Raw genomic sequence first — 26,919 nt, 5'->3', positions numbered from 1 at the left:
TAAGAAAAGCTTAGTTTAGCCATGTCTTGAGCAATAACATTTATGAAATCTTGGGTTTGATATGATAGCTGTATTTTTCTAATCCAATTAAAATCAATACATACCTGGTACCATTTACAGTCAACTTGTATACTCCCTCTAGAATACACATCATACTCCAGGAAATGTTGAACAAGAACACCTATGAGGTCTTGTCCGTCCATAATAATACATGATTCTATTTATGTGTTAATTAATTCAGCATTTATTAAGCATCTGTGCACAATCAGACACTGGTGACACAAAGGTAAAAAACAAATGGAGTTCTCTCAAAAAACACACCTTAGTAAGGACATAAAACTGAAATTCAAAATTTATAATACAGTGGGATGAGAATTATGATACAGGAATGTTCAAGATACTCTAGGAAAGAGAAATGCTTACTCAGCTGTCGGGTCTGGGGAACTCAGAAAAGGCCTTGGTTGTTAAACTTCAGGCTGATGCATGAGGTGGGTAAGACAGGGGAAGGTAAGAAAAGTTGAAGCATGTGCAAGGGGCTGTATGTAGCTTGTTTGAGTAATTGCGAATCCTTTCGACAAGGCTGGAGAATGGAGTATGGAGGGACAAGCAGTAAGACCTGAGGCTGAACAGAGTGGTAGCAGTTAGATCATGGAGGGCCACAGAGTCTTAGGGTGGATTTCTCTACTTGGGGAAAAGAATTTATTGAATCTTCACTTACTCCAAATCATTGACTCAGTTTTGAGATGTTTTAACGTAGTCTCATTCTGAACATTGCCTTTTAAGCCACAAAGACCGTGTGAGAGGCATTCAGAGTGCAGGGATAGAGCAGAGCTGGTAATCATGTTGAGAACCTTTGACCATGATGACAACGTGGATGACAATGAGAGCAAACTTGCTGCATCACCACTTAATCTTCTTTTTAATAAGTTAAAATAAATTACAAGTACAATATGGTTTATGAAAATAAAGGAGTGATAGAAAATGCAAATTATATTTTGATATACACTTAAAGGGAAAAAAATGTAAGTGTAATTCTTTTTAAAGTAATGATAACATAGACACAGATATAAAGGTCGCATATGGTACTTGCAATTTTGATCCCTAGCGATGGAATTCATACCGGATAGCCATTTGTTTTCATGTATAGGCGAACTGGAAACCCTGGTGGCATAGTGGTTAAGTGCTACAGCTGTTAACCAAGAGGCTGGAAGTTCAAATCCACCAGGCGCTCCTTGGAAACTCTATGGGGCAGTTCTACTCTGTCCTATAGGGTCGCTCTGAGTTGGAATCGACTCGATGGCAGTGGGTTCGGGTTTTTTTTGTTTGGTATAGGGGAACTGCTATTTTTCCAGGAGGTTGGGGGTAGATAATGAACCCAATTTTTTACATTATACTATTGTCAAGCAGGAGATGCCTTCAATTTATTGCCCAGTGTTAAATTGACTGTGCATCCTAAAATCAACAGCATCTCAGAATTGGAAAAAAAAAAAAATTACATATCTAAATAACACAAACCATACCTTCTTCTGCAGAATACACTGTTGTGATGGGACTGAATAAGCCTTCTCCTTTATTGTTGAAGACACCCACTTTAACCTCAAAGGGAGAGAAGGGGGACAGGCTCTCATTCCTGAACACGTATCTGGAGGCATCGGCGGAGGCCATCACCGTCTTCATCCAGCTCTTTTTGCCGTAGGGCCGGAAGGCTACCACATAACCAAAGCCTCCACCGTTCTGTAATTCCTCAGGGACCGTCTGGTAAAGAGGGGAGGAGGCCTTCAGAAATCACAGTAGCTTGATTCAAATGCTAAAATTGTTTTTTCCACCTCCCCCCCAACATTCTTGTCTACATTCTTCCCCAACTTTCTTATTTTGGGGGTTTTTCAAGAGTCTTTTAAATTTGGGGCTTGCCATCACTCTACCTCAGATATTCATGAGATATTGGACAGATGACAGGGTCAAACACTAAATGAAAATCTGTAGTGGAGAACCTGGCTCCTGGATGGGGCAGACCCAGCTCTGAACTAGTTGGAAATGACTATGAGAGAAACGGGACAGTTGATCTAGAAAACATTTCCACCTCTCCCCCCATACCACCTAATACTACTCTGCTTCCATTGCAAACAAGACAGAAGATCCCACAGACGAAGTATATGGTTCATCAGGGCTCAGGCATGACCTTCCCTCTCCGAGCTGAAGGGTCAGCTGGAGGGTGGGTGATTTCTTTCACACTGGGGCTTTGGGCGAATGAAAGAATTTAATTGCTGGGGCCATTGCTTAGAATCCTTCAAAAACACCAAGAACCATTTATAAAGTTTCCACCTCCTCTCCCAAAATCAATTTGTAAAAAATTGGTGACTAGCCTTCTTCCAAGTTTTTAAAAATATCTCTCATATACGAGGGCTCCGGCAGCAGAGCTGATTGCCAGGAAATCGGGTTGGTACACTGACTTTATTGTTGGCAGACGTTTTAAATCAATTGGCCATGCAGCAATTCAGGAAGAAAAGAAAAACTGGTTTTCTCTGAACCAGCCACCTTTAATATATATATTTTTTACTCATGTTGTCTTCTCTTTCATGATTGCTTTCCCTGTGATGAATCGAATTAAAACTTGCCTCCACAATTGATCTGCAAACACCGTCTTTTCCTGCCAGCCATTAGCTACGAGAAGGAGTGTTTGTACTCAGATGGGTTGGGGCTGTTAGAAACAGAGGAGGAAGCTTCCCAGCTGTGTTGGACATGGAGGGAAATAATGAAACCACCCAGACTAATGTATGTTCCTTTTGTTCTCTGATTCATTTACCTCCCAGGTTATAACCAGCTCAGATTTACTGCCTCCGCCACCACTGACGTTAGCTGGGGTGACTTCGGGGACTGTGCAGGAGAGAAAAAACAAGTTACGTCAGGCAGCAAAAGCAAATGAACGCCAGGAAGGTTGTCTGGCTGGAGTGACTCACTTCAAACGAATACTCAGATGAACAGACCTTTGTCTTTTGAGATCAGAAAACAGTCATCGAGGTCCTACCTACTGCCTCTGTCTGAGAAAGTGAAGCGTGCCAAGGAAATTGCTCTTAATTACCTGTTTCCCGTTCAATAAGGTACATGTGTTATCTGACACGTCTGGCCCATTATTCAGCTCCGTCCCTAGAGGCTGAGAGATTCAGTGGGATGAGGAAAGGACTGAGGAGGTTCTGGTTCTCATGCTTGGTTAGGCGTTTATTGATGCGGTGGTACACAAAGGAAAAAAAAAAAAACAAAGGAAAGACAGTACAAACTCCACCCGTACAGACCTTACAATCCAGTGAGGGCGAGAGAGAGCACATGCAGAACAATTACAGAGCAACATGGACAAGGGAACAACACTCTAGTGCAGACAGAAGGGAGAAGTGCAGGGGTTCTGAAGTAGCAGGCTGCTCAGGGTAGGGTTGGGCTGGAGGCTCCTGGGAGGAAGGTAAGTTTTGAACTGGGTATTGAAGGAAGTGGTGGGCATAGGTTGACCCCTGGCTTACTGCTTAACCTCTTTGGTCCCCAGTTTTCTCTGCAACAGAGGGGAAATTACTCTAGCTTCTTCCTCGGGATCACTGAGAGGAATTAAATAAATGATGAGTTCGGAAGTGGGCGGGGGAGAATAAAGCACAGGATTAGTTATATTATCATCGTGTAAAAGAAAGGTTCCAGACAAAATTTTAAATGTCTGGTTGCGGGTATGTAGCTGGTGACTGTGTACACATATCCTTTTGGCTAAGGTAGTAGATCTATGTGGAGTTTTTCTAAGACTAGAGTCAGAGTTCCCATTTGCTTAGGGGCCTTGCTATTCCTTCAACAGACATTGGGCCTGACCACAGCTAGGAACGCACCCCAGACAACACGTGAAAAAAGTAAAAGGACAACTGACCCAGGTGAATTTATCTTACTGTCTCCCTGTGCGTGTTCAAGCTGTGTACACAGAGGACCACACTAAACTGCTGACAGGTCTTGTGGGAATCAGCAGGATGTTCTGAGTGTTAGCTCCTGGGAATGGTGTATACCTTCAGAAAACCTCAGTGAATGTGCCTGATGCATTTATTCTCTCATCAGTGATTTCTCTGAGATGTGACTTCGTTTGCAATGTGGTGTGTAGATTTTTTTTCTAATAATCCTTTTAGGATAATCTTGGTGACAAATGAACCAATGAAGAAAGAGTTTGGCTTTTCAGAGAATTAAACGCAGCACAGTGTGTCTCTCTTTGTACAATGGTTCCAGTGAGGACAGAGAATTTAACTCTTGATTGAATCTCACTGCCTGTTAAGCTGATCTTCTACTGGCCTGATTTCCAATCATTACAGTCATTCAAGGGGAAGAGTGTGCTAATGCAGAGCCTCGCTAGGGTTGAAGAGCAGAAACAATTCAAAACTTTTTCCTAAAGAACAGTAGCCGCTGGAATAGATCATCTGTATCCCGGGTGCTACTCACGGGCCTCTTCTGTCCTCCGTTTCTCCGAGGGCCGGCTTGGCTCTCCAATCCCAATCACATTGGCTGCAACTGTTCGGAATTCATATTCCACCCAAGGGTTCAAACCCACCACGGTTGCTGTGAATGTCTTCCCATCAATGAGCTCTGGGACTGCAAGACATCAAAAGGTGGGCATATTTCATAGAATTTCCAGAAAACAAATGCAGAGACCATGTTAGGAAGTTAGGAACTTCCATACACTGTCATCATCATTACTGTACTCAAGGCACTGTAGGTGGTCTGATAGCAGCTGCACAAAGAGCTGTCAGAGTGGCAACCCCAGCACTATGTATGCTAAACGAAAAAACTCAAATCAGATACCAGCAGGCGGCATCATAAAACGTACAGAGTCTTCAAGGCCCAGTTACTTGACTATAATTATTACTGTTACCACTTTTATCATCTAACATGCTATTCAGCGTTTATGATGGGGTGCCAGGCACACGATTTAATTCTTATAACTATCCTATGAATAATGTAAAATTATTACTTGCATTTTTATAGATAAGAAAAATGTGTCTTAGAAAGGCCAAGTGGCTCATTCAAGGTCATATAGCCAGTAAAGGCCAAGGCTTCAGTTTGCATTTTCCTCTGTCTGACTCCATCGCCTGAACTCCATGACTTATAACTATGGTCCCTGAGTGGTGCAAAACAATTTTTGCTCAACTACTAACCAAAAGGTTGGCAGTTCGAATCCACCCAGTGGTGCTGTGGAAGAAAAACCTAGTGATCTACTTCCCTAAGATTACAGCCAATGAAAGCCCCATGTACATTTCTACTCCGAAACATATGGGGCTGCCATGAGTCAGAATGGATGCAATGGCAATGGGTTCTGTTTGACTCCATAGCTCAAACTCTAAAATTTATCATAACTATATATTTTTTATAGAGTTATAATGCTATAATTCTACAATGTACTGTCAATGAACTGTATTAGCATAAAGAAAGAAACTGCAAACATAAAAGGGATGGCCCAAGAAGAACAAAAAAATAAGTCAGAGAGGCAGGATTTGCATGTTCATCCAGCAATACTTAGAGAAGAATTTATTCATAAGAGGACATCATCTACTGCTTGACGCTACAAGCCAGGATCATCTTGATATGCACTCATGCTCACTGAACAACTTTTGATTTTCAAACTGATTACCACGAAAACTTTCCATTTCCACTAAGCTCAGAAGATTCATGGGAGGTGGTGCCCTGTGGCAAAGCTGAGGACATCATATGGTGTGACTAGACATCAGTGGCTGCCAAACTCCTTGAGCGGCACTTACATTGTCCTCTGTTCCAAAGGCTAAGACCATGGACCCTGGAGTCAGATTTCTTACCATTGTTAGCTGCCGTTGACTTGGCCCTTGACTCATGGCCATCCCATGCACAGTGGAATGAAATGCAGCCTGGTCCTGTGCCATCCCTGTGATGGGTTGTGGATCGGACTACTTGGATTCTGTTACTGAATCCACACTTTGTAGCTAAATGACCTAGGGCGTATTGCTTAACCTTTCCGTGTTTCGGGTTCCTCATCATTATATAAGGAAAATAATAACATCTACTCACAACGCAGTGAGAAAATCCAGGAAATATAGCACTTTTTATTTTTAAAAAAGCTTTCAAGTCATTTCTCTTTTTGGATCCTAAACAATTCTTACCATGCCCATTTAACAGAAGAGGAAAATGAAGATGTGTAGAGATTCGATGATTAACAAAGGCCTTCTGAGGGAAGGTCACAGAATCTGGACTAGAATTCCTATCTCCTAACTTGCAGATTTTTCCCATCTTTCCTCCCTAAAACATTCCTGTGACTAAGCAGAAAGTCAACGATCATAGCTGGAAACACAGAAACCCCCTTCTGAGGCTGGACAAGTTTAAAGGAAAACAAACAAACAAACAAAAAAAAAACAAATTGGGGTTGATAAGATCAACACGATTCATTTGAACTGCATAAAACTGGACATACCACTCTATTTATTTCTACTTCAAATATCACGGCCAATAGTCAGTCACTGGAGACTTCAAAACAAACAAAACCCGTTTCCATCAGCTGATTTCCAACTCATAGTGACTCTGCAGGACAGAGTAGAACTGCCCATAGGGTTTCCAAGGAGTGGGTGGTGGATTCAAACTGCCATCCTTCTGGTTAACAACCAAGCTCTTAACCACTGCACCATCAGGGCTCCCACTGAAGACTGGAGAGTGTGTAATTTGCTTGTAATAACTACTTGTTTGTCCAATTTCCCTCAGCTGAAGCCTACATAAAATAACAAAATGAGTCAGTTTGGAGGTATTGGCAGAAGTGGAGATGGTATGGTCAACGCAAGTATTTTTAAATAGAAATAAAACTCGCACCTTTTCATGCTAAAATTTATCCGTCTATAAAAATGGACAGTGAGTCAAGGAGCTCCATTTGGTCATTAGTTTCTTGATAACAGTACATAAACTTGACAAAGACCGTGATTATAAATGAGCTTAAGCTACTGCTTCCTAAAGCGTGCCACTAAGAAAAACAAAAACAAAAACAAAAAACAGACCTGTTGCTGTTGAGTTGATTCTGACTCATAGTGACCGTACAGGACGGAGTAGAAGTGCCCCATGGGGTTTCCAAGGCTGTTATCTTTATGGAAGCAGGCTACCACAACTTTTCTCCTGCAGAGCAGCTGCTGGGTTCAAACCACTGACCTCTCGGTTAGCAGCCAAGCGCTTAACCACTGCAGCACTCCTAAGCATACCATTAGTGGTACACAAGATGACTTTAGGAATATACAGGTTGGTGCCTTTTATTTTTGTAACAAATACACTTTTTAATGCATGTTAAGGAAAAAATATAACCAGTACAACAGGCCTGGCATTTCATAGATGTTATTGCTTAGGACAAATTAAAACACAAAAACATGAGCTAATATAAAGAAAAATATCAAATAAATGATAGTGCAGGTGGTATGAAAGTGACTGAAGTCTGCGGAACACTGCTGTCATGTATCATTTGTGGCTGCATCTGGATGAGAACCTGGATGTTCCTTGGCTTCTGCCACAATGCCTTCTTTGTCCATTATCTGGAATTTCAAAGCCCCTGCAGTGACCCCAACACCTGGCATCCAAGATGGTACCTGTGTTGACTGCTTGCCAGCCCACGGAGAACGGAGTTCTGGCTTGAATGACGTACATGGTGATGGGGCTGTGGTTGTCAGGCCCGGGTCTCCAGGAGAGCTGAGCAGTCGTGTCTGTGATTTCATCTATGGACACAGCCTCTGGGGGGCCTGGGGGACCTGGGAAAGAGCAAGACCATCAGAATTGGAACAGTGTGTAACAAATGCCCAATTAAGTGATTCAAGGCACTGGCTCGTTCAATCATTTATTTATCTGCTCACAGTCATTCACTTGTCCAATCCTTTTACTAGGTGCTGGCACTTTGCTGGGCTCTGAAATTGTAGGCTTGAATGGAACATGCCCCTTCCTTCTAGGGGCTTATGGTATAACGGGAAAAACTAATAGGTAAACAAAGCACAATAGAATATTTATTCTAGAGGTCAAGAGAGATTACCGGGGTATCACAAGGGCCCTCATCCATTAATTCATTCATCACCTATTTATGGTTTCTTACTGTAGATCCAAAGGAGCCCCACTGGCTCAGTAATTAAGCTGCTAACTGAAAGGTCAGCAGTTCAAACCTACCAGCTGCTCCACAGGAGAAATATGTGGCAGTTTGCTTCCATAAAGATTACCGCCTTGGAAACCTTATAAAGCAGTTGTGCTCCATCCTCTAGGGTTGCTATGAGTTGGTACAACACTATGGATCAAGGAGTCCCTAAGTGGCATAAATGTTTAAGTGCTGAGCTGCTAACCAAAAGGTTGGCAGTTCAAACCTACCCAGAAGCACCTCGGAAGAAGGGTTTGGTGCTCTGCTTCTGAAAGATCACTGCCATGAAAATCCTATGGGGCACTGTTCTACTCAGCAATACATGGGGTGGCCGGGAGTTGGGATCGACTTGATGATAACTGGACTTTACTCTGGAACAGCCACTGTTATGTGGGAATGTTGTTGTTAGCTGCTCTTGAGTCGGCCCCCAACGCATGGGGACCCATGCAAGAATTCTACTACTGAACCACCACCAATGCCCCCATTTTCTGGGGATATAGTACTGAAAAAAGACAGACATTGTTCCTAAATTCATGATGATTATAATCTACCAGGGATTGTCATTTCCAGTACCAAGGATGTGGATTTGACCAGGAGTGGATTCAGAATGTGGGAGGTGGCTGTGTTCCTCTGCACATTCCTGCTGTACTGTAATTACAGAAGCCTTCTCTCTCCCCCAGCACCAAGTACGAGGACACATTCATGTGTGAGGGAACTGCTGTGAAAATGGCCAGCGATCAAGAGTCACTAGGCTCTCTCGCTTCTTCAGAGTAATTTCAAAATTGGGCTGGAATGTAAAGATACTCCTTTATTGTTTCTGCGAATTATACCTGTATTTTTTCTACTTATTCTCCTGATGTTCATTGTTTCTGCCTGTGTACTTAAACCATTTAAAGGGGAGGATATCAGATTTAAACGAAGGTTTGGAAATCATAAAGAAAAAGAAGGATGGAAAGTGGTTGGCAGGCAAACACAAAATGTCAACAGAGCCAGAGCAAAGACCCAAAGCTAGACTAGTTTCCAATGTGAAAAGCTCTTAACAGGCAGTTAAATGCATTTCTAACAAGCGGCAATTGACTGCCTCAGGAGAGAAGGTGATTGTGAGAGGGACATAATGACAAACTTCATGCCCATTAGACAGGCATAAAGAGATATTCCTAGGGGGTATTTGTTAATCCCCAATATAGCAATCAAATGTGCTGCCAAAATACTATTGGGCCATGTCATGGGGGTGTGGAAAAAGAGACCCCTAAAACAGTGGTGAAAAGTTATTGGCAATTTCCTGAAGTAAGACTTTGCTGTGGGATTCACTCCTGTACCCTTTATGTGATCCCCTAAATTTCTCTTTCCTTTTTTAAAAATCATTTTTATAGACCCACAGGTGAGACTAAATTTATCTTCTCCCTCCCACTCCTGAATGAAATGTCTGGCAATCTGTAGGCTGAAGCTGATTAATTTTCCATGGTGACATTTCAGCATGTCAGTCTAATGCTACCCAGACAGAGCTGAGGTAACCTTTGGTCTTCGGGACCCTTATTAACCAGATAAAGTCCAGAAGACAATATAGTCTACTTTTTCCTCTCCAACTTCCTCATCCTAGCCTGCCCATCCTTTCTCTTTATGGATGTTTCTTTGATGACCTTTAAAATTAAAGTGCTACAGAGAAAATTGTTCTCTGAAGTCCCCAAAGAATGAAATCGATAGGAAGGATCTGAGCCCATTGTTAGTAACCAAGTAAGAAGGAAAGGGAGGGGTGATATAAATGTAGGCATTGGAGCTAAGACAGCGATTTCATTGTTTTGTTTGCTCTTCTTTATCTTTCTGCCACCTGCCCCCACCGGTGTGAAAATATGACCTTACAGCAGTGTGAAAATATGGCCTTACAGAATGTTTACCAGCTTTGTTTTGGGGAAGTTGGTCCCTCTTTCAAAATGACAGTGTGCCAATGTTTATCCTCCGAACAAGATGATAACATGGCCAAAGGCTTGTAGCAGATTTTGCAACAGGCAATGGCAGGGGAACACTGGTTGGATACCTGAGTCTCTGCTTCTTGCTCATGAAAGGGTGGCCTTTCCACCTTCCTTTTCTAGCTGACATTAAAGTCCTACAGATTAAATATAGCAGCCATCAGAGACCAAAGGTTCCAAAGCAAAGACCCAAAGCTATCCTAGCTTTAAACACAAAACTCTCTCACAGGGCAGTTGATTGAATTGCTGCCTCCCCTTTGTGGTATGCAGAAAAGTTACAAGGGCAGAGCTGGAGGCGATAAAAATGTAAGATTATGGCTTTTAATGGCATATTAATTTACTGGCCTTATCTACTGATTAGACTAGAATTTCTTTTAGACTGTGCTTGCAAATTCCTCTTGGTATTTAATGTTATTTTCTGTGAAATGAAGTATACAGTATCATTTAAGACCTTCAAGTTTACTGATTTAAATATTTATTAGTCTAATTTATTGGTGTTTAAACTGCTGATCTGAACATTATCCCAATTAAATACAGGATAAATTCTCAGCAATAGAATTCTGTTGTTCCCCAGGGGACAGCAGACCAGCTCTTGTGTATTTTAAAATGGAAATAAACATGTTTTCATAACTGATTCTCTGGGCAAATCTACCCACATTTAACATTCTTTCTCTTGCCTGGCCCTTATCCACACCTTCACTGGGAAAGGTTTGTAGAAAATTTAAGGGGGAACCAAAGCAGACACAATGTAAAAACTATTTTACATGAACCCATCTTGACAATTAGGTTAGGTTGCTAGCTCCCACACATTCTTCTCCTATCGTAAGCCTGGCGGATATAGCAACACTTTAGCTGCTTCCAATAATACCTTGTTCTCTGTGCACTCAGATTTACCCTGCCTCCAATTCTGAGATCCTGGAATTTTACTTCTTTGCACTCAAAGACCTTCTCTGGGCTCAACTAGCTAGTCAAAGATGCCTATAACACCAACAGCTTTAAATTCAGAACAGACACTGACCAAGAGATTAATTTGATGCTCTCGTTTGGCTTCACATTTAACGCTTTAGAAGACCCCGGGCATAGGTTTGATTCTGGTATGTATGCATGTTCACAATGAATTTAATTTTCATTAAAAGTATTCTTTCTTCTCTTTTTTATTGCGATAAAACATAAAACAAAACATCTGCCCATCCAACAATTTCTACATTCAGTGGCATTGGTCACATTCTTCATGTTGCATAACCATTATTGCTATCCTTTTCCAAATTAGTCCACCACCACTGACACAAACTCAGTGCCTCCTAAGCAGTAACTCCCCCACCACTAATAAGCTTTGCTTTTTATATATTTGTCTATTTCACAAAATCGAGATCAGACAGTAGTTGTCCTTTAGTGGCTGACTTATTTCACTCAAGGTAATGTTTTCAGAATATATTCATGTTGTGGCATGCATTAGGACTTCATTTCTGGCTGAGTGCTATTCCATTGTGTGTATATACCACATACTGTTTCTACATTCATCTGTTGATGGATATTTAGGTTGCTTATACCTTTTAGCTACTGTGAACAGCACTGCAATGAACATTGGTGTATAGGTTTCTGTTTGTGCTCCTGCCTTCAGTTCTTTTGGGTATATACCTAAGAGTAGGATCGCTGGGACATACGATGTTCTATGTTCTATGTTCAACTTTTTGAAGAACTGCCAAACTGTCCTGGAGAGTGGTTGTACCATTTTACATTCCCACCAGCAACGGAAGAGGGTTCCAATTTTTCCACATCCTTGCCAATGCCTGTTATTTTTTGTTTTTTTGATCATAGCCATTCTAGTGGGGGTGAGGTGGCATCTCTTAAAATGTTTTTTTAGAAGTCCATTTACTGTTCCATTAAAAATTGCTTTGGTTAGGCTTGGGATTCAGTCAATTGGTACGGCTCAGCCAGGTGTTCACAGCTGTTAGGGTCAAGTTAGGCCATGTTGGTTGGTAGTACCAAAGAGACTCTTAAAAATGTTAGTTTTTACATCAACTCACAGCTTATTTACTACAACCTAGGCAGTCATGAGGCGTTTCCCTCCAAAACCATATTTTAGGACTGCACAGCACTATTAACTTTAGGCCTGGTGACGATTTTACTTAAGCTGCTGTTTTACCAGTTGCCAAAAACACTAATTTGGTTTAGCCCAAATGAAACATAAAAGCCACTATCTAATCCTGTCTTAAGCCATTTGTTTTGGTTAATCTAAAGTTACTCTAGAAGGTCATATAAACTCCAACAGCAATAATAGGAGTATTTATACACAGGAGTTATTTTTAGTATAAAGAAAATGAACTTGTTCAGTGCAGTTTCTGACATTCCCCTATGAGAAACAGATGCACACAAAACTTCTGTGCCCTGTTCACCACTGTTTACAATGTTCAACTTCTACCTGTCTTTTCCTTGTAATTCTAAACCAATGAGGTTTTTAGAACTCTGTGCTAGAGTAGGTATCACAAAAATATTTTAAGGACAAAAAAAAAAAAAAAAGAAAGCAACAAAAATCCAGATACCTCTTACAATCAGGTCTGCAGCAGCTGATAGCTTGTCCACACTTGTTTGTACCAGGCAGACGTATTTCCCAGCATGCTTCAGCTGGATGTTTCGGATCATCAAATCACCAGCTGAATCCTGCTGATAAAGTAGGGGAAAGTGGCTACGATTACTTCTTAATGAGCTCTAAATATCATTATCACATGAAAGACACTGTGACTAATGGATTTATTTTACACTGGCCGATGAAAACATTAGCGATGCAAACCATGCCTATTAAAAATGTGTGAGTCTGCCTTGGAGATAAGAACACCAACATTTTCAGAACAGGCCTTTGACAAGACCTCAGGTGTTTGGCTTCTCTGGAACAGTTTGCCACCCATGTGGGAAGTACTTCAACTTATGTAAGGTGGCTCTTGAAGTAATCCTGTGTGTTTCTTCAGACATGCCCTCAGCCTATCATCTTCACTGGCATTCCATTACTTTGGAACTCTGTATTTGGAAAAGGGAAGCTAACCTACCTTTGAAGGCATCTGCACTTTACTGCACAACTTTGTCTTGGAGCCAGCATGTTGATTGCTCCCAGGTTTGAATTAAAGGATTAAGAGAGCCAGACTCTCCAAGGAAATCTTGCATCACCTGGTGTGGAACGGTGCTAATTTGTTTTCCAAATGCCAAATACATGTTTGATTAGCAGATGAATGGGACTAATTACATTCTGGTATGGATGTCTGTGTGGCCCAGAAATATTTTTGTGCTGTTCACTAGCACAGTACTTTAAATAAATATGAGGAGATGCCTCCATAGGCTATCACAAAAACGATAGTTTAATTGAAGAACGCTGTTACACGTTGGACTTTGGGTCTATAGCCCTATTAATCAAAATACTGGAGAATATATACTGAGCAAGAGAACACCCTAGGGGCAGGATATAGGAAGCTATACTTGTTTTTTTTTGTGAACACTCAAGATGACAAGATGCCTAAGGTTATATTGCCCCTCCTCGCCAGTTTTCTCACTCTGAACTATAGGTTAGGAAGTCAGCATAGACACTTAAGTTGCCATTCCTTCACACAATAATAATAAGAGCTCATGCTTAATAGTATTTCATATGTTGTTGTTAGGTGCTGTCGAGTCGGTTCCGACTCATAGCGACCCTATGCACAACAGAACGAAACACTGTCCAGTCCTGAGTCATCCTTACAATCGTTGTTATGCTTGAGCTCATTGTTACAGCCACTGTGTCAACCCACCTCGTTGAGGGTCTTCCTCTTTTCCGCAGACCCTGTACTCTGCCAAGTGTGATGTCCTTCTCCAGGGACTGATCCTTCCTGAGAACATGTCCAAAGTATGTAAGACCCAGTCTCACCATCCTTGGTTCTAAGGAGCATTTTGGCTGTACTTCTTCTAAGACAGATTTGTTCGTTCTTTTGGCAGTCTATGGTATGTTCAATATTCTTCGCCAACACCGCAATTCAAAGGTGTCAGTTCTTCTTCGGTCTTCCTTATTCATTGTCCAGCTTTCACATGCATATGATGCGATCGAAAATACCATGGCTTCGGTCAGGCGCACCTTGGTCTTCGATGTGACATCTTTTGCTCTTCAACACTTTAAAGAGGTCCTTTGCAGCAGATTTACCCAATGCAATGTGTCTTTTGATTTCTTGACTGCTGCTTCCATGGCTGTTGATGGTGGATCCAAGTAAAATGAAATCCTTGACAACTTCTATCTTTTCTCCATTTATCATGATGTTGCTCATTGATCCAGTTGTGAGGATTTTTGTTTTCTTTATGTTGAGGTGCAATCCATACTGAAGGCTGTGGTCTTTGATCTTCATTAGTAAGTGCTTCAAGTCGTCTTCACTTTCAGCAAGTAAGGTTGTGTCATCTGCATAACGCAGGTTGTTAATGAGTCTTCCTCCAATCCTGATGCCCCGTTCTTCTTCATATAGTCCAGCTTCTCTTATTATTTGCTCAGCATACAGATTGAATAGGTATGATGAAAGAATACAACCCTGATGCACACCTTTCCTGACTTTAAACCAATCAGTATCCTCTTGATTTGTCCCAACAACTGCCTCTTGATCTATGTAAAGGTTCCTCATGAGCACTTAAATTAAGTGTTCTGGAATTCCCATTCTTTGCAAAGTTATCCATTGTTTGTTATGATCCACACAGTCGAATGCCTTTGCATAGGCAATAAAACACAGGTAAACATCCTTCTGGTATTCTCTGCTTTCAGCTAGGATCCATCTGACATCAGCAGTGATATCCCTGGTTCCATGTCCTCTTCTGAAATCAGCCTGAATTTCTGGCAGTTCCCTGTCGATATATTGCTGCAGCCGTTTTTCAATGATCTTCAGCAAAACTTTGCTTGTGTGTGATATTAATGATATTGTTCTATAATTTCCGCATTTGGTTGGATCACCTTTCTTGGGAACAGGCATAAATATGGATCTCTTCCAGTCAGTTGGCCAGGAAACTGTCTTCCATATTTCTTGGCATAGACGAGTGAGCACCTCCAGCACTGCATCTGTTTGTTGAAACATCTCAATTGATATTCCATCAATTCCTGGGGCCTTGTTTTTCACCAATGCCTTCAGAGCAGCTTGGACTTCTTCCTTCAGTACCGTCGGTTCCTGATCATATGCCACCTCTTGAAATGGTTGAATATTGACTAATTCTTTTTGGTATAATGACTCTGTGTATTCCTTCCATCTTCTTTTGATGCTTCCTGAGTCGTCTAATATTTTTCCCATGGAATCCTTCACTATTGCAACTCAAGGCTTGAATTTTTTCTTTAGTTCTTTCAGCTTGAGAAACGCTGAGCGCGTTCTTGCCTTTTGGTTTTCCATCTTCAGCTCTTTGGACATGTCCTTATAATACTTTACTTTGTCCCTTCGAGCCGCCCTTTTAAATCTTCTGTTCAGTTCTTTTACTTCATCAATTCTTCCCTTTGCTTTAGCTGCGTGACGTTCGAGAGCAAGTTTCAGAGTCTCCTCTGACATCCATCTTGGTCTTTTCTTTCTTTCCTGTCTTTTCAGTGACCTCTTGCTTTCTTCATGGATGATATCCTTGATGTCATTCCACAACTCGTCTGGTCTTTGGTCATTAGTGTTCAATTCCTCAATTTATTCTTCAGATGGTCTCTAAATTCAGGTGGGCTATACTCAGGGTCATATTTTGGCTCTTGTGGACTTGCTTTGATTTTCTTCAGTTTCATCTTGAACTTGCATATGAGCAATTGATGGTCTGTTCCACAGTTGGCCCCTGGCCTTGTTCTGACTGATGATACTGAGCTTTTCTGTTGTCTCTTTCCACAGATGTAGTCAGTTTGATTTCTGTGTGTTCCATCTGGCGAGGTCCATGTGTATAGTCGCCATTTATGTTGGTGAAAGAAGGTATTTGCAATGAAGAAGTCGTTGGTGTTGCAAAATTCTTTTATTCGATCTCTGGCACTATTTCTATCACCAAGGCTGTATTTTCTAACTACTGGTCCTTCTTCTTTGTTTCCAACTTTTGCATTCCAATTGCCAGTAATTATCAATGCATCTTGATTGCATGCTCGAGCAATTTCAGACTGTAGCAGCTGATAAAAATCTTCTATTTCTTCATCTTTGGCCCTAGTGGTTGGTATGTAAATTTGAATAATAATCATATTAACTGGTCTTCCTTGTAGGCATAGGGATATTATTCTATCGATGACAGTGTTGCACTTCAGGATACATCTTGAAATGTTCTTCTTGACGATGAATGCGACACCATTCCTCTTTGAGTTGTCATTCCCAGCATAGTAGACTATATGACCGTCTCATTCAAAATGGCCAATACCAGTCCATTTCATCTCACTAATGCCTAGGGTATCGATGTTTATATGTTCCATTTCATTTTTGACGATTTCCAATTTTCCTAGATTCATACCTCGTACGTTCCAGGTTCCGATTATTAATGGATATTTGCAGCTGTTTCTTCTCATTTTGAGTCATGCCACATCAGCAAATGGAGGTCCCGAAAGCTTTACTCCATCCATATCATTAAGATTGGCTCTACTTTGAGGAGGCAGCTCTTCCCCAGTCATCTTTTGAGTGCCTTCCAACCTGGGGGGCTCATCTTCCAGCACTATATCAGCCAATGTTCTGCTGGTATTCATAAGGTTTTCACTGGCTAATATTTTTTAGAAGTAGACTGCCGGGTCCTTCTTCCTAGTCTGTCTTAGCCTGGAAGCTCAGCTGAAACCTGTCCTCCATGGGTGACCCTGCTGGTATCTGAATACCGGTGGCATAGCTTCCAGCATCACAGCAACATGCAAGTCCCCACAGTACAACAAACTGACAAACACGTGGGGGAGTATTTCATATAAACCAAAAAACCCAATGCTGTTGAGTCGATTCTGACTCATAGCGAACCTATAGGACAGAGTAGAACTGCCCCATAGAGTTTCCAAGGAGTGCCTGGCGGATTTGAACTGCTGACCTCTTGGTTAGCAGCTGTAGCACTTAACCACTACGCCACCAGGGTTTCCGTATTTCATATATTAAAAAAAATTATTTTCAGAAGAAGTTGTCAAGGCTTTCATTTTACTTGGATCCACAATCAACAGCCATGGAAGCAGCAGTCAAGAAACCAAAAGATACATAGCATCGGGCAAATCTGCTGCACAGGACCTCTTTAAAGTGTTTAAAAGCAAAGATGTCACCTTGAAGACTAATGTAAGCTTGACCCAAGCCACGGTATCTTCAATCGCTTCACAGGCATGTGAAAGCTGGACAACGAACAAAGAAGACTGAAGAATTGATGCCTTTAAATTGTGGTGTCGGCGAAGAATATTGAATATACCATGGACTATGTCTCGCTTCCTTTGGACATATTATCAGGAGGAATCAGTCCCTGGAGAAGGACATCATGCTTGGTAAAGTACAGGGTCAGTGAAAAAGAGGAAGACCTACAATGAGGTGGATTGACACAGTGGCTGCAACAATGGGGTCAAGCACAGCAACAATTGTAAGGATGGCGCAGGACTGGGCAGTGTTTTGTTCTGTTGTGCATAGGATCGCTATGAGTCAGAATCAACAACAACAACAACGTAGGGCAGACACCTTCCAAGAGCTTTACTTATATTAACTCACTAAACATAAATACCTATGAGGTAGGTACTCTTGTCATCCTCATTTTATGAATGAGGAAACTTAATCACAAAGACTGAGTTGACTAAAGTCACTTAGCTAGTAAATGGAAGAGCCAGGATTTGAACTCACATAGTCTGGCTCTAGTTTGTATTCTTAGCTATATTACCATGCAGAAAGACCTTACCCTCATTTAAAATTAATGTGTACTTGATTTCCATCTTTTTTTTCAGCACAACACATCACATTCATATTTACAAAGAGAATGGAAACAATGGAACCACCAATTCTTGTAAATAGGATTAGAAGCAAGGCAAAAGAAGAGAAAGCTCCAGTTTCTGGGACTTAGTTGTTTTGGGCTGATCCCTGTTGTTTGGCTTCAGGTATATAAATCTCTCTGGGCCTTACTGTATTGACCTGTCAAAGAAGGATACATTGCCTACTGTGTTAAGTATGAGAAACATGTATGTGACATTCTTTTGAAAACTGCAAAGTACAAGGTAAATTTAAGCTGGCATTATGGATGAACATGATCAAATGTCTTTGTGAAACCATCAAGATAAAGATACTAAATTTAATTCAAGAACAGCTGTGTATTTTTTACCTGAAAGCTTTTAATTATACCTTGGGTTCTCATCCAGATTCCACTATTTACTACTCAAATCTTACAACTGCTCAGTAAAATGGTATAAAAATAGGACAGTAGTGAGGGCATCTGACCTCCCCTAACTTTACTAGGGGGCAGAAGAATCAAGACCAACAGCCCAAGGCTGATTCCTATGAGGTGGAAGTCAGACACACCTCCTCTCTCCAAACTTTTTACCAATTCTGATACCAGCCATTCCTCCAATGGCACTCTGTATTTCTCTGCTGGATTCAATAATATGTTCTAATGGCCACAAAGAACTCACAGACAATATTCATAATTATGGGGTTTATTAGGGAAATAATAGTCCATAGTTCAGAATACAGTTCTTTGATCAGGACTGCCTCTTCTCAGCTGTGCTCACATGCAGGCCTTTCTCTAGCTCTCGGCCCTCAGCCCCTAGGTCCAGCCTTTGCCTTGCTCAGGCTAGTGTTACAAAGCTCTGCCAATAAGAGCTTGGGGGCCCACCCACTCTTCCAGCAAACCTCACCCCAAAGGTGCTCAGCTCTCTCGCTCAGTGGGTCAGCAAGCCTAGCTCTACTGACAAGTGCCCAGGGGTACCCTAGTCTGCCAGCAGCCTCAGCCTGAAGGCACTCAGCTCTCTCGCTCCATGTAACACCCACTGTAACCACTTTACTTCAGGGTCCGGGAAGCCCCCTGTGCCATTTCATGCCAGTCTCCTGATTCTGTTGCTGCTGCTTCTCTGCCACCGTTTCTCACAGTCTTTGTGTCATCTCTGGTGTTACAGCTCTGTCTGTCTCCTGAGTCTAGGAGGTTCTCAGCACAGGGATGCTGGGTCCACAAGATGTGCTCCACTCCTGTCTCTTATTCTCAGTGGTAGTGAGGACCCCCTTTTCTGCCTCTGGGATGGCTCATTTTAAGCCTAACAGGATGGCAAAACTGACCAATTCTCTTTTCAGGGTTCTATACAGCTTACTTGCATGGTCCCGTGCCCACGAGGGTGCCATACACCTTATTTGTACTATTAGCAAGCTTTCCAATCTCCTTGGTAGGCCATTAGCACCTTATTTGTATAGTTCCACCCAGTTATTTGGTGGGAGTTACAAGATCATGGCAAGAAAGGCCATATAAAAGCAACCTATCTCACTGCAAATAGATAATGATTGCTCACCTATTTCTGTTGATGATTAAGGATATACATGTATTCCTGCTGGCAATGGTTAAATGCTTGGCTGCTAACCAAGACTGGCAGTTTCAACCCACCGTGTGGCTCCACAGGAAAAAGACCTGGCAATCTGCTCCCATAAAGATTACAGCCTAGAAAACCCTATGGGGGTGTTCTATCACACATCATTGCTATGAGTCAAAATCGACTCAATGGCACCTAACATATATGTGTGTGTGTGCTGGTTCCAACTTATACTGACTTTATGTATAACAGAATAAAATGTTGCCCAGTCCCGCATCATCCTCACAATCGTTGCTATGTTTGAGCCCATTGTTACGGCTACTGTGTCAATCCATCTTGTTGAGGGTTTTCCTCTTTTTTGCTGACCTGCTACTTTACCAGACATTAATGATCCCCTGTGGCTAATACTCTCGGGGCATAGTGGTTAAGTGCTACGACTGCTAACCAAAAGGTAAGCAGTTCGAATTCACCAAGCGCTCCTTGGAAACTCTATGAGGCAGTTCTATTCTGTCCTATAGGGTCGCTATGAGTCGGAATCGACTTGACGACAAGGGGTTTGGTTTGGTGGCTGATACACTTTGCTCTCACAATTCCTAGTGCCTGTCCTGAATTTTGCATTTATTTCTTAGAAATAGTTGATTGGTATTAGTTCCATTGACACAGAGAAAACGAACATTTCCCATACAAGAGGCGAATGAGAGCAACTCTACAGACATAGGGACACAGGTGCTCTACAAATATGGTCATTAATGCTTGATTTCATTAGGCGTATCTCCACCTGGACCTCAGCCCTGGTTGATACGCAGCTGGTTGGCACCAATCCACCATAAAGGTCGCATCCATATGATTGGCAGGGCATCCACTTTGTCGGGTCAGGCATCTGTTCTGATTGTTCAGTGCCCCCATGTCATTCTGGGAGATAATATTTTTAATATATCCCCTGCCCTAGCCATTGGTCTTAGTATGAAAACAAATATTCTGCTTAATTACTTTAGATTTTCTCAATTTATATTTTCCTGCTATTAGAATCAATGTCATTGTTGCTGTTAGCAATCAATAAGTTGGCCCCTGACTTAACAGAAATGTTGCCCAGTCCTGTGCCTTCCCTATGATCAAGAATCGATGTTATCATTTCTTTCATTCATACAACCATTAAAGTTTATCAAGCACTCCTTTTGTGGTAGGTATTGGGCCCTAGTGGCTCAGTGGTTAAGACCCATGGCTGCTAACCAAAAGGTCAGCAGTTCGAACCCACCAGCCACTCCTTGGAAACCCTATGGGGGCAGTTCTACTCTATCATATATGGTCACTATGAGTTGGAATCAACTTGATGGCAATTTTTTTTTTTTTTTTAATTTAATGGGTCTGTGGACTTTTCTTCTCTGTATGTCAGTTTGTTGTACTGTGGGGGCTTTTGTGTTGCTGTGATGCTGGAAGCTATGCCACTGGTATTCATATATCAGCAGGGTCACCCATGATGGACAGGTTTCAGCAGAGCTTCCAGGCTAAGACACACTAGGAAGAAGGACCTAGCCATCTACTTCTGAGAAGAATTAGCCAGTGAAAACCTTATGAATAGCAGCAGAACACTGTCTGATACAGTGCTGGAAGATGAGCCCTCCAGGTTGGAAGGCACTCAAAATAAAATTGGGAAGAGCTGCTTCCTCAAAGTAGAGTCGACCTTAATAACATAGATGGAGGGAAGCTTTTGAGACCTTCATTTGCTGATGAGGCACGGCTCAACATGAATAGAAACAGCTGCAAACATCCATTAATAATCAGGACCCAGAATGTACAAAGTATGAATCTAGGAAAATTGGAAATAGTTAAAAATGAAATGGAACACATAAACATCAATATTCTAGATGTTAGTGAGCTGAAATGGATGGATAATGCCATTTCGAATTGAAAAATCATATGGTCTACTATGCTGGAAATGACAACATGAAGAGGAATGGCATTGCATTCATCATCAAAAAGAAAATTTCAAGATCTACCCTGAAGTACAACGCTGTCAGTGATAGTATGAAATCCATATACCTACAAGGAAGACCAGTTAATATGAGTATTATTCAAATTTATGCATCAAACACTAAGGCCAAAGATGAAGAAATTGTTGATTTTTACCAGCTTCTGCAGTCTGAAATTGATTGGACATGCAGTCGAGATGCATTGATAATTACTGATGATAGGAATGTAAAAGTTGGAAACAAAGAAGAAGGATTGGTAGTTATAAAATATGGCCTTGTGACAGAAATGACGCCAGGGATCGCATGACAGAATTTTGCAAGACCAATGACTTCTTCATTGCAAATAACCTTTTTTCACCAACATAAATGGCGACTATATACATGGACCTCACCAGATGTAATACACAGAAGTCAAACTGACTACATCTGTGGAAAGAGACGATGGAAAAGCTCAATATCATCAGTCAGAACAAGGCCGAGGCAGACTGTGGAACAGACCATCAGTTGCCCACATGCAAGTTCAAGTTGAAGCTAAAGAAAATTAAGACAAGATGATGAGAAGCAAAATAAGAACTTGAGTATACCACACCTGAATTTAGAGGCCATCTCAAAGATAGATTTGATGCATTAAACACTAAGAACCTAAGACCAGATGAGTTGTGGAATGACATCAAGGACATCATACATGAAGAAAGCAAGAGGTCACTGAAAAAACAGGAAGAAGGAAAAGAACAAAATGGATGTCAGAAGAGACTCTGAAACTTGCTCTTGAACATTGAGCAGCTAAAGCAAAAGAAAGAAATGATGACGTGAAAGAGCTGAACAGGAGATTTTAAAGGGTGGCTGGAGAAGACAAAGTAAAGTATTATAACGACAGGTACAAAGAGCCGGAGATAGAAAACCAAAAGGGGAAAACACACCCGTATTTCTCAAGCTGAAAGAACTGAAGAAAAAATTCAAGCCTCGAGTTGCAATAGTGAAGGATTCTACTGGGAAAATATTACACAATACAGGAGGCATCAAAAGAAGGTGAAAGGAATACAGTCACTGTGCCAAAAAGAATTGGTCAACGTTCAACCATTTCAGGAGGTAACATATGATCAGGAACCAATGGTACTGAAGGAAGAGGTCCAAGCTGCACTGAAGGCATTGGTGAAGTACAGGGCTCCAGGAATTGATGGAATACCAACTGAGATGTTTCAACAAACAGATGCAGCACTAGAAGTGCTCACTCATCTATGCCAAGAAATTTGGAAGACAGCTACCTGGCCAACTGACTGGAAGAGAGCCATATTTATGCCTATTCCCAAGAAAGGTGATCCAACCGAATGCAGAAGTTATTGAACAATATCATTAATATCACGTGCAAGTAAAATTTTGCTGAACATCATTCAAAAGTGGCTGCAGCAGCATATCGGCAGGGAACTGCCAGAAATTCAAGCTGGATTCAGAAGAGGATGTGGATCCAGGGATATCCTTGCTGACGTCAGATGGATCCTGGATGAAAGCAGAGAATACCAGAAAGATGTCTACCTGTGTTTTATTGACTATGCAAAGGCATTCAACTGTGTGGAGCAGAACAAATTATGGACAACATTGTGAAGAAAAGGAATTCCAGAACACTTGCTCGTGTTCATGAAGAACCTGTACATAGATCAAGAGGCAGTTGTTTGGACAGAAAAAGGGGATACTGAGTGGTTTAAATTCGGGAAAGGTGTGAGTCGGCATTATATCCTTTCGCCGTACTTATTTAATATTTATGCTGAGCAAATATTGTGAGACACTGGACTATATGAAGAACGGGGCATCAAGGTTGGAGGACGACTCATTAACAACCTGCGTTATACAGATGACACAACTTTGCTGAAAGTGAAGAGGATTCGAAGCACTTACTAATTAAGATCAAAGACCCCAGCCTTCAGTATAGATTACACCTCAACATAAAGAAAACAAAAATCCTCATAACTGGACCAATGAGCAACGTCATGATAAACAGACAAAAGACTGAAGTTGTCAAAGATTTCATTTTACTTGGATCCATAATCAACACCCATGGAAGCAGAGGTCAAGAAATCAAAAGATGCATTTCATTGGGAAAATCTGCAGCAAAAGACCTCTTTAAAGTGTTGAAAAGTGAAAATGTCACTTTGAAGGCTAAGGTACACCTGACCCAAGCCATGGTATTTTCAATTGCCTCATATGCATGCAAAAGCTGGACGATGAATAAGGAAGATCAAAGAAGAATTGATGCCTTTGAATTGTGGTGTTGGCGAAGAATATTGAACATACCATGGACTGCTACAAGAATGAACAAAGCTGTCCTGGAAGAAGTACAACCAGAATGCCCCTTAGAAGGAAGAACGGTGGGACTATGTCTCACATACTTTGGACATGTTATCAGGACGGATCAGTCACTAGAAAAGGACATCATGCTTGGTAAAGTAGAGGGTCACTGAAAAAGAAGAAGACCCTCAATGAGATGGACTGACACAGTGGCTGCAACAATGGGCTCAAGCCCTGTGAGGATGTGCAGGACTGGGCAGTGTTTGATTCTGTTGTACGTAGGGTCAGTATGAGTCGGAGCCAGCCTGACAGCACCTAACAACAACATGCACTTTTCTAGACCCGAAAGTATTAAATATCCTCAATGCCCCTGTGAAGTAGTTCATATCTTTCTCATTTGGTCAAAGTTATCAGGTTGAACCATATGACACAGGATCACATCATCAATTTCACCAAGCCTTTCTCAACCTGGGTTCCGAGAGAGAATCCCTACTGACTTGAAGCATCCATTGATATAATGAAATAACTTTTGTCCCCTGCAACTACAATGGTACCAGTTGTATACCATCCCTGGGAGAATTGTGAAAACTGTCACTCAAATAATTTTCAATGTTCTGTGATTCATCTGAGAAGCCCCATTTGAGAAAGGCAGCAAGGATGTAATTAACAGGACTAGTACTATAGTTGGGTGCTCCTTGGAAACTCTATGGGGCAGTTCTACTCTGTCCTATAGGGTCACTACGAGTTGGAATTGACTCGACGGTACTGGGTTTTTTAGTACTACAGTTGAGTGGAAAATATGCCCCTAATATATCATATGGGGGAGTCCCTGGGTGGTACAAGTGGTTAATATGCTCAGCTGCTAACCAAAGTCGAGTCCACCCAGAGGCTCCTTAGAAGAAACTCCTGGTGGATCGACTTCCAAAAAAATCAGTCATTGAAAACACTATGGAGCATAGTTCTTCTCTGACACATATGGGGTCGCCATGAGTCAAAGCTGACTTACTGGCAACTGGTTACAGCATATGAACGGCTTTGTAAGCTTTCGGCCAGTTATGTGTAACATAGGAGGGATAAGATGAGGCAGCAAATCAGGTTCTTACGGCAGTGCGTGGAGTGGGAGAACTTTTTTTTTTGTTGTTATTTTAGCTTTTTATTTGAAATGGTTATAGATTCACAGGACATTGCAATGAATATATGTTTTCACATACTCAGACAGCAATGAAAGTACAGAAAGAGCAAATGCTATATAACACCACCACCCCTGAGCCAGTGCTAACAGTTTGGTGTGTGCTCTCTAGACTTTTTGTTATATTGCTGAAGAGATCTGTAAACAAACAAACAAAAAAAATACCCAAAAAAACAAACCTATTGCTGTCGAGTTGATTCCAACCCATAGCGACCCTATAGGGCAGAGTAGGACCGTAAACAAAGTAAACTAGATTTTTGCATGTTTGAAGCTAGTCTGCAAACTTAATTGCTTATGTATGTGCATTAACATTTTACCTCTGCAAACACCAAAATGTGTTGGGTTGGGTGCCACTGAGTCGATTCTGACTCATAGCAGCCCCATGTGACAGAGTAGAACTGCCCCACAGGGTGTTCTTGGATGTAATCTTTTTTTTTTTTTTTTAATTATTTTTATTGTGCTTTAAGTGAAAGTTTACAAATCAAGTCAGTCTGTCATATATAAGCTTATATACACCTTACTCCATACTCCCACTTACTCTCCCCCTAATGAGTCAGCCCGCTCCCTCCTTCCAGTCTCTCCTTTCATGATGATTTTGCCAGTTTCTAACACTCTCTACCCTTCTATATCCCCTCCAGACAGGAGATGCCAACACAGTCTCAAGTGTCCACCTGATACAAGTAGCTCATTCTTCGTCAGCATCTATCTCCAACCCATTGTTCAGTCCCTTCCATGTCTGATGAGTTGTCTTCGGGAATGGTTCCTGTCCTGGGCCAACAGAAGGTTTGGGGACCATGACCGCCAGGACTCCTCTAGTCTCAGTCAGACCATTAAGTCTGGTCTTTTTATGAGAATTTGGGGTCTGCATTCCACTGATCTCCTGCTCCCTCAGGGGTTCTCTGTTGTTCTCCCTGTCAGGGCAGTCATTGGTTGTGGCTGGGCACCATCTAGTTCTTCTGGTCTCAGGATGATGTAAGTCTCTGGTTCATGTGGCCCTTTCTGTCTCTTGGGCTCATAGTTATCGTGTGACCTTGGTGTTCTTCATTCTCCTTTGATCCAGGTGGGTTGAGACCAATTGATGCATCTTAGATGGCCGCTTGTTAGCATTTAAGACCCCAGACGCCACATTTCAAAGTGGGATGCAGAATGTTTTCATAATAGAATTATTTTGCCAATTGACTTAGAAGTTGTGGGAGAACTTTTTAAAGAATAGCCCCCTTTTTATGTTTTGTTGCCTTCTGGTTGGGCCCCTCCATGAGAATGGCAGCAAGTGTGGGTCTTAATTACCAGTGGGAACGTAGGGCTGTGATAGGGTGGAAAACAAAATGAAACAATTTTGGGAACAATAGTTACAGACACAAATTTTTCCCAACTATAACCTATTCTTGTGTGTGCTATGATAATATGTATTTTTACGCCAAGTAAGGCATTTTGAAAATTCAATCTTTTTGAAATCAAATTACCTGGAAATAAGCTACTACCCATTACTTTCAGGTTCAAAAAAGAGAGCCCTAAAGGGAGCTTAAGCATCAGCCTACAAGCATGATGCAACTTTCCCTCACTTATTTTCTTACTCAGGTTCTACTGCATATGGTATGCTATGGGGCATAGAGCTTTAGATTTGAAGTTGAAAGGTGAGGGCTGTAATTTAGTAGCTGCGAGGGGCTATAACTTCTCTGAGCCTCAGTTTCCTTATTCATACTGCAGGGATAAATAGCTAACCTGCAAGACTGCTGTGAGGATGAAAGAGAAGGCCTGCCACGTAGTGGCTGGCCAACAAGTTGTTATCATTGTCAATTGCTGTCAAGTCGATTCTGACTCATGACAACCCCATGTGTGCCGAGCAGAACTGCTCCATAGGGTTTTCAAGGCTGTGACCTTTTGGAAGCAGATCATCAGGACTTACTTTCAAGGCACCACTGGGTTAGTCGGAACTGCCAACC

The 26,919-nt window shown here is 41.6% G+C and overlaps 1 protein-coding gene across 7 annotated transcripts in view; it reads right to left on the bottom strand.

Moving 5' to 3' along the window:
• CNTN4 (contactin 4) overlaps positions 1-26,919 on the bottom strand; it is a 1,107,632-nt gene that overhangs the window by 23,348 nt on the left and 1,057,365 nt on the right. For 6 of the 7 annotated variants that reach the window (XM_049862392.1, XM_049862391.1, XM_049862390.1 and 3 more), the window contains 5 exons: positions 12,636-12,756; positions 7,596-7,754; positions 4,453-4,602; positions 2,804-2,874; positions 1,521-1,755 (listed from right to left, as the gene is read on the bottom strand). In XM_049862392.1, the coding sequence (XP_049718349.1) occupies positions 1,521-1,755; positions 2,804-2,874; positions 4,453-4,602; positions 7,596-7,754; positions 12,636-12,756 (736 nt within the window). The remainder of the gene's footprint in view (positions 1-1,520; positions 1,756-2,803; positions 2,875-4,452; positions 4,603-7,595; positions 7,755-12,635; positions 12,757-26,919) is intronic. The other variant, XM_049862396.1, reaches the window with a different exon arrangement.

The sequence above is a fragment of the Elephas maximus genome, chromosome 20, assembly GCF_024166365.1.
Source record: "Elephas maximus indicus isolate mEleMax1 chromosome 20, mEleMax1 primary haplotype, whole genome shotgun sequence".
Lineage (NCBI taxonomy): Eukaryota > Metazoa > Chordata > Mammalia > Proboscidea > Elephantidae > Elephas > Elephas maximus.
The sequence above is the reverse complement of the archived record's forward strand: the minus strand, read 5'-3'. Positions and strand labels throughout refer to the sequence as shown.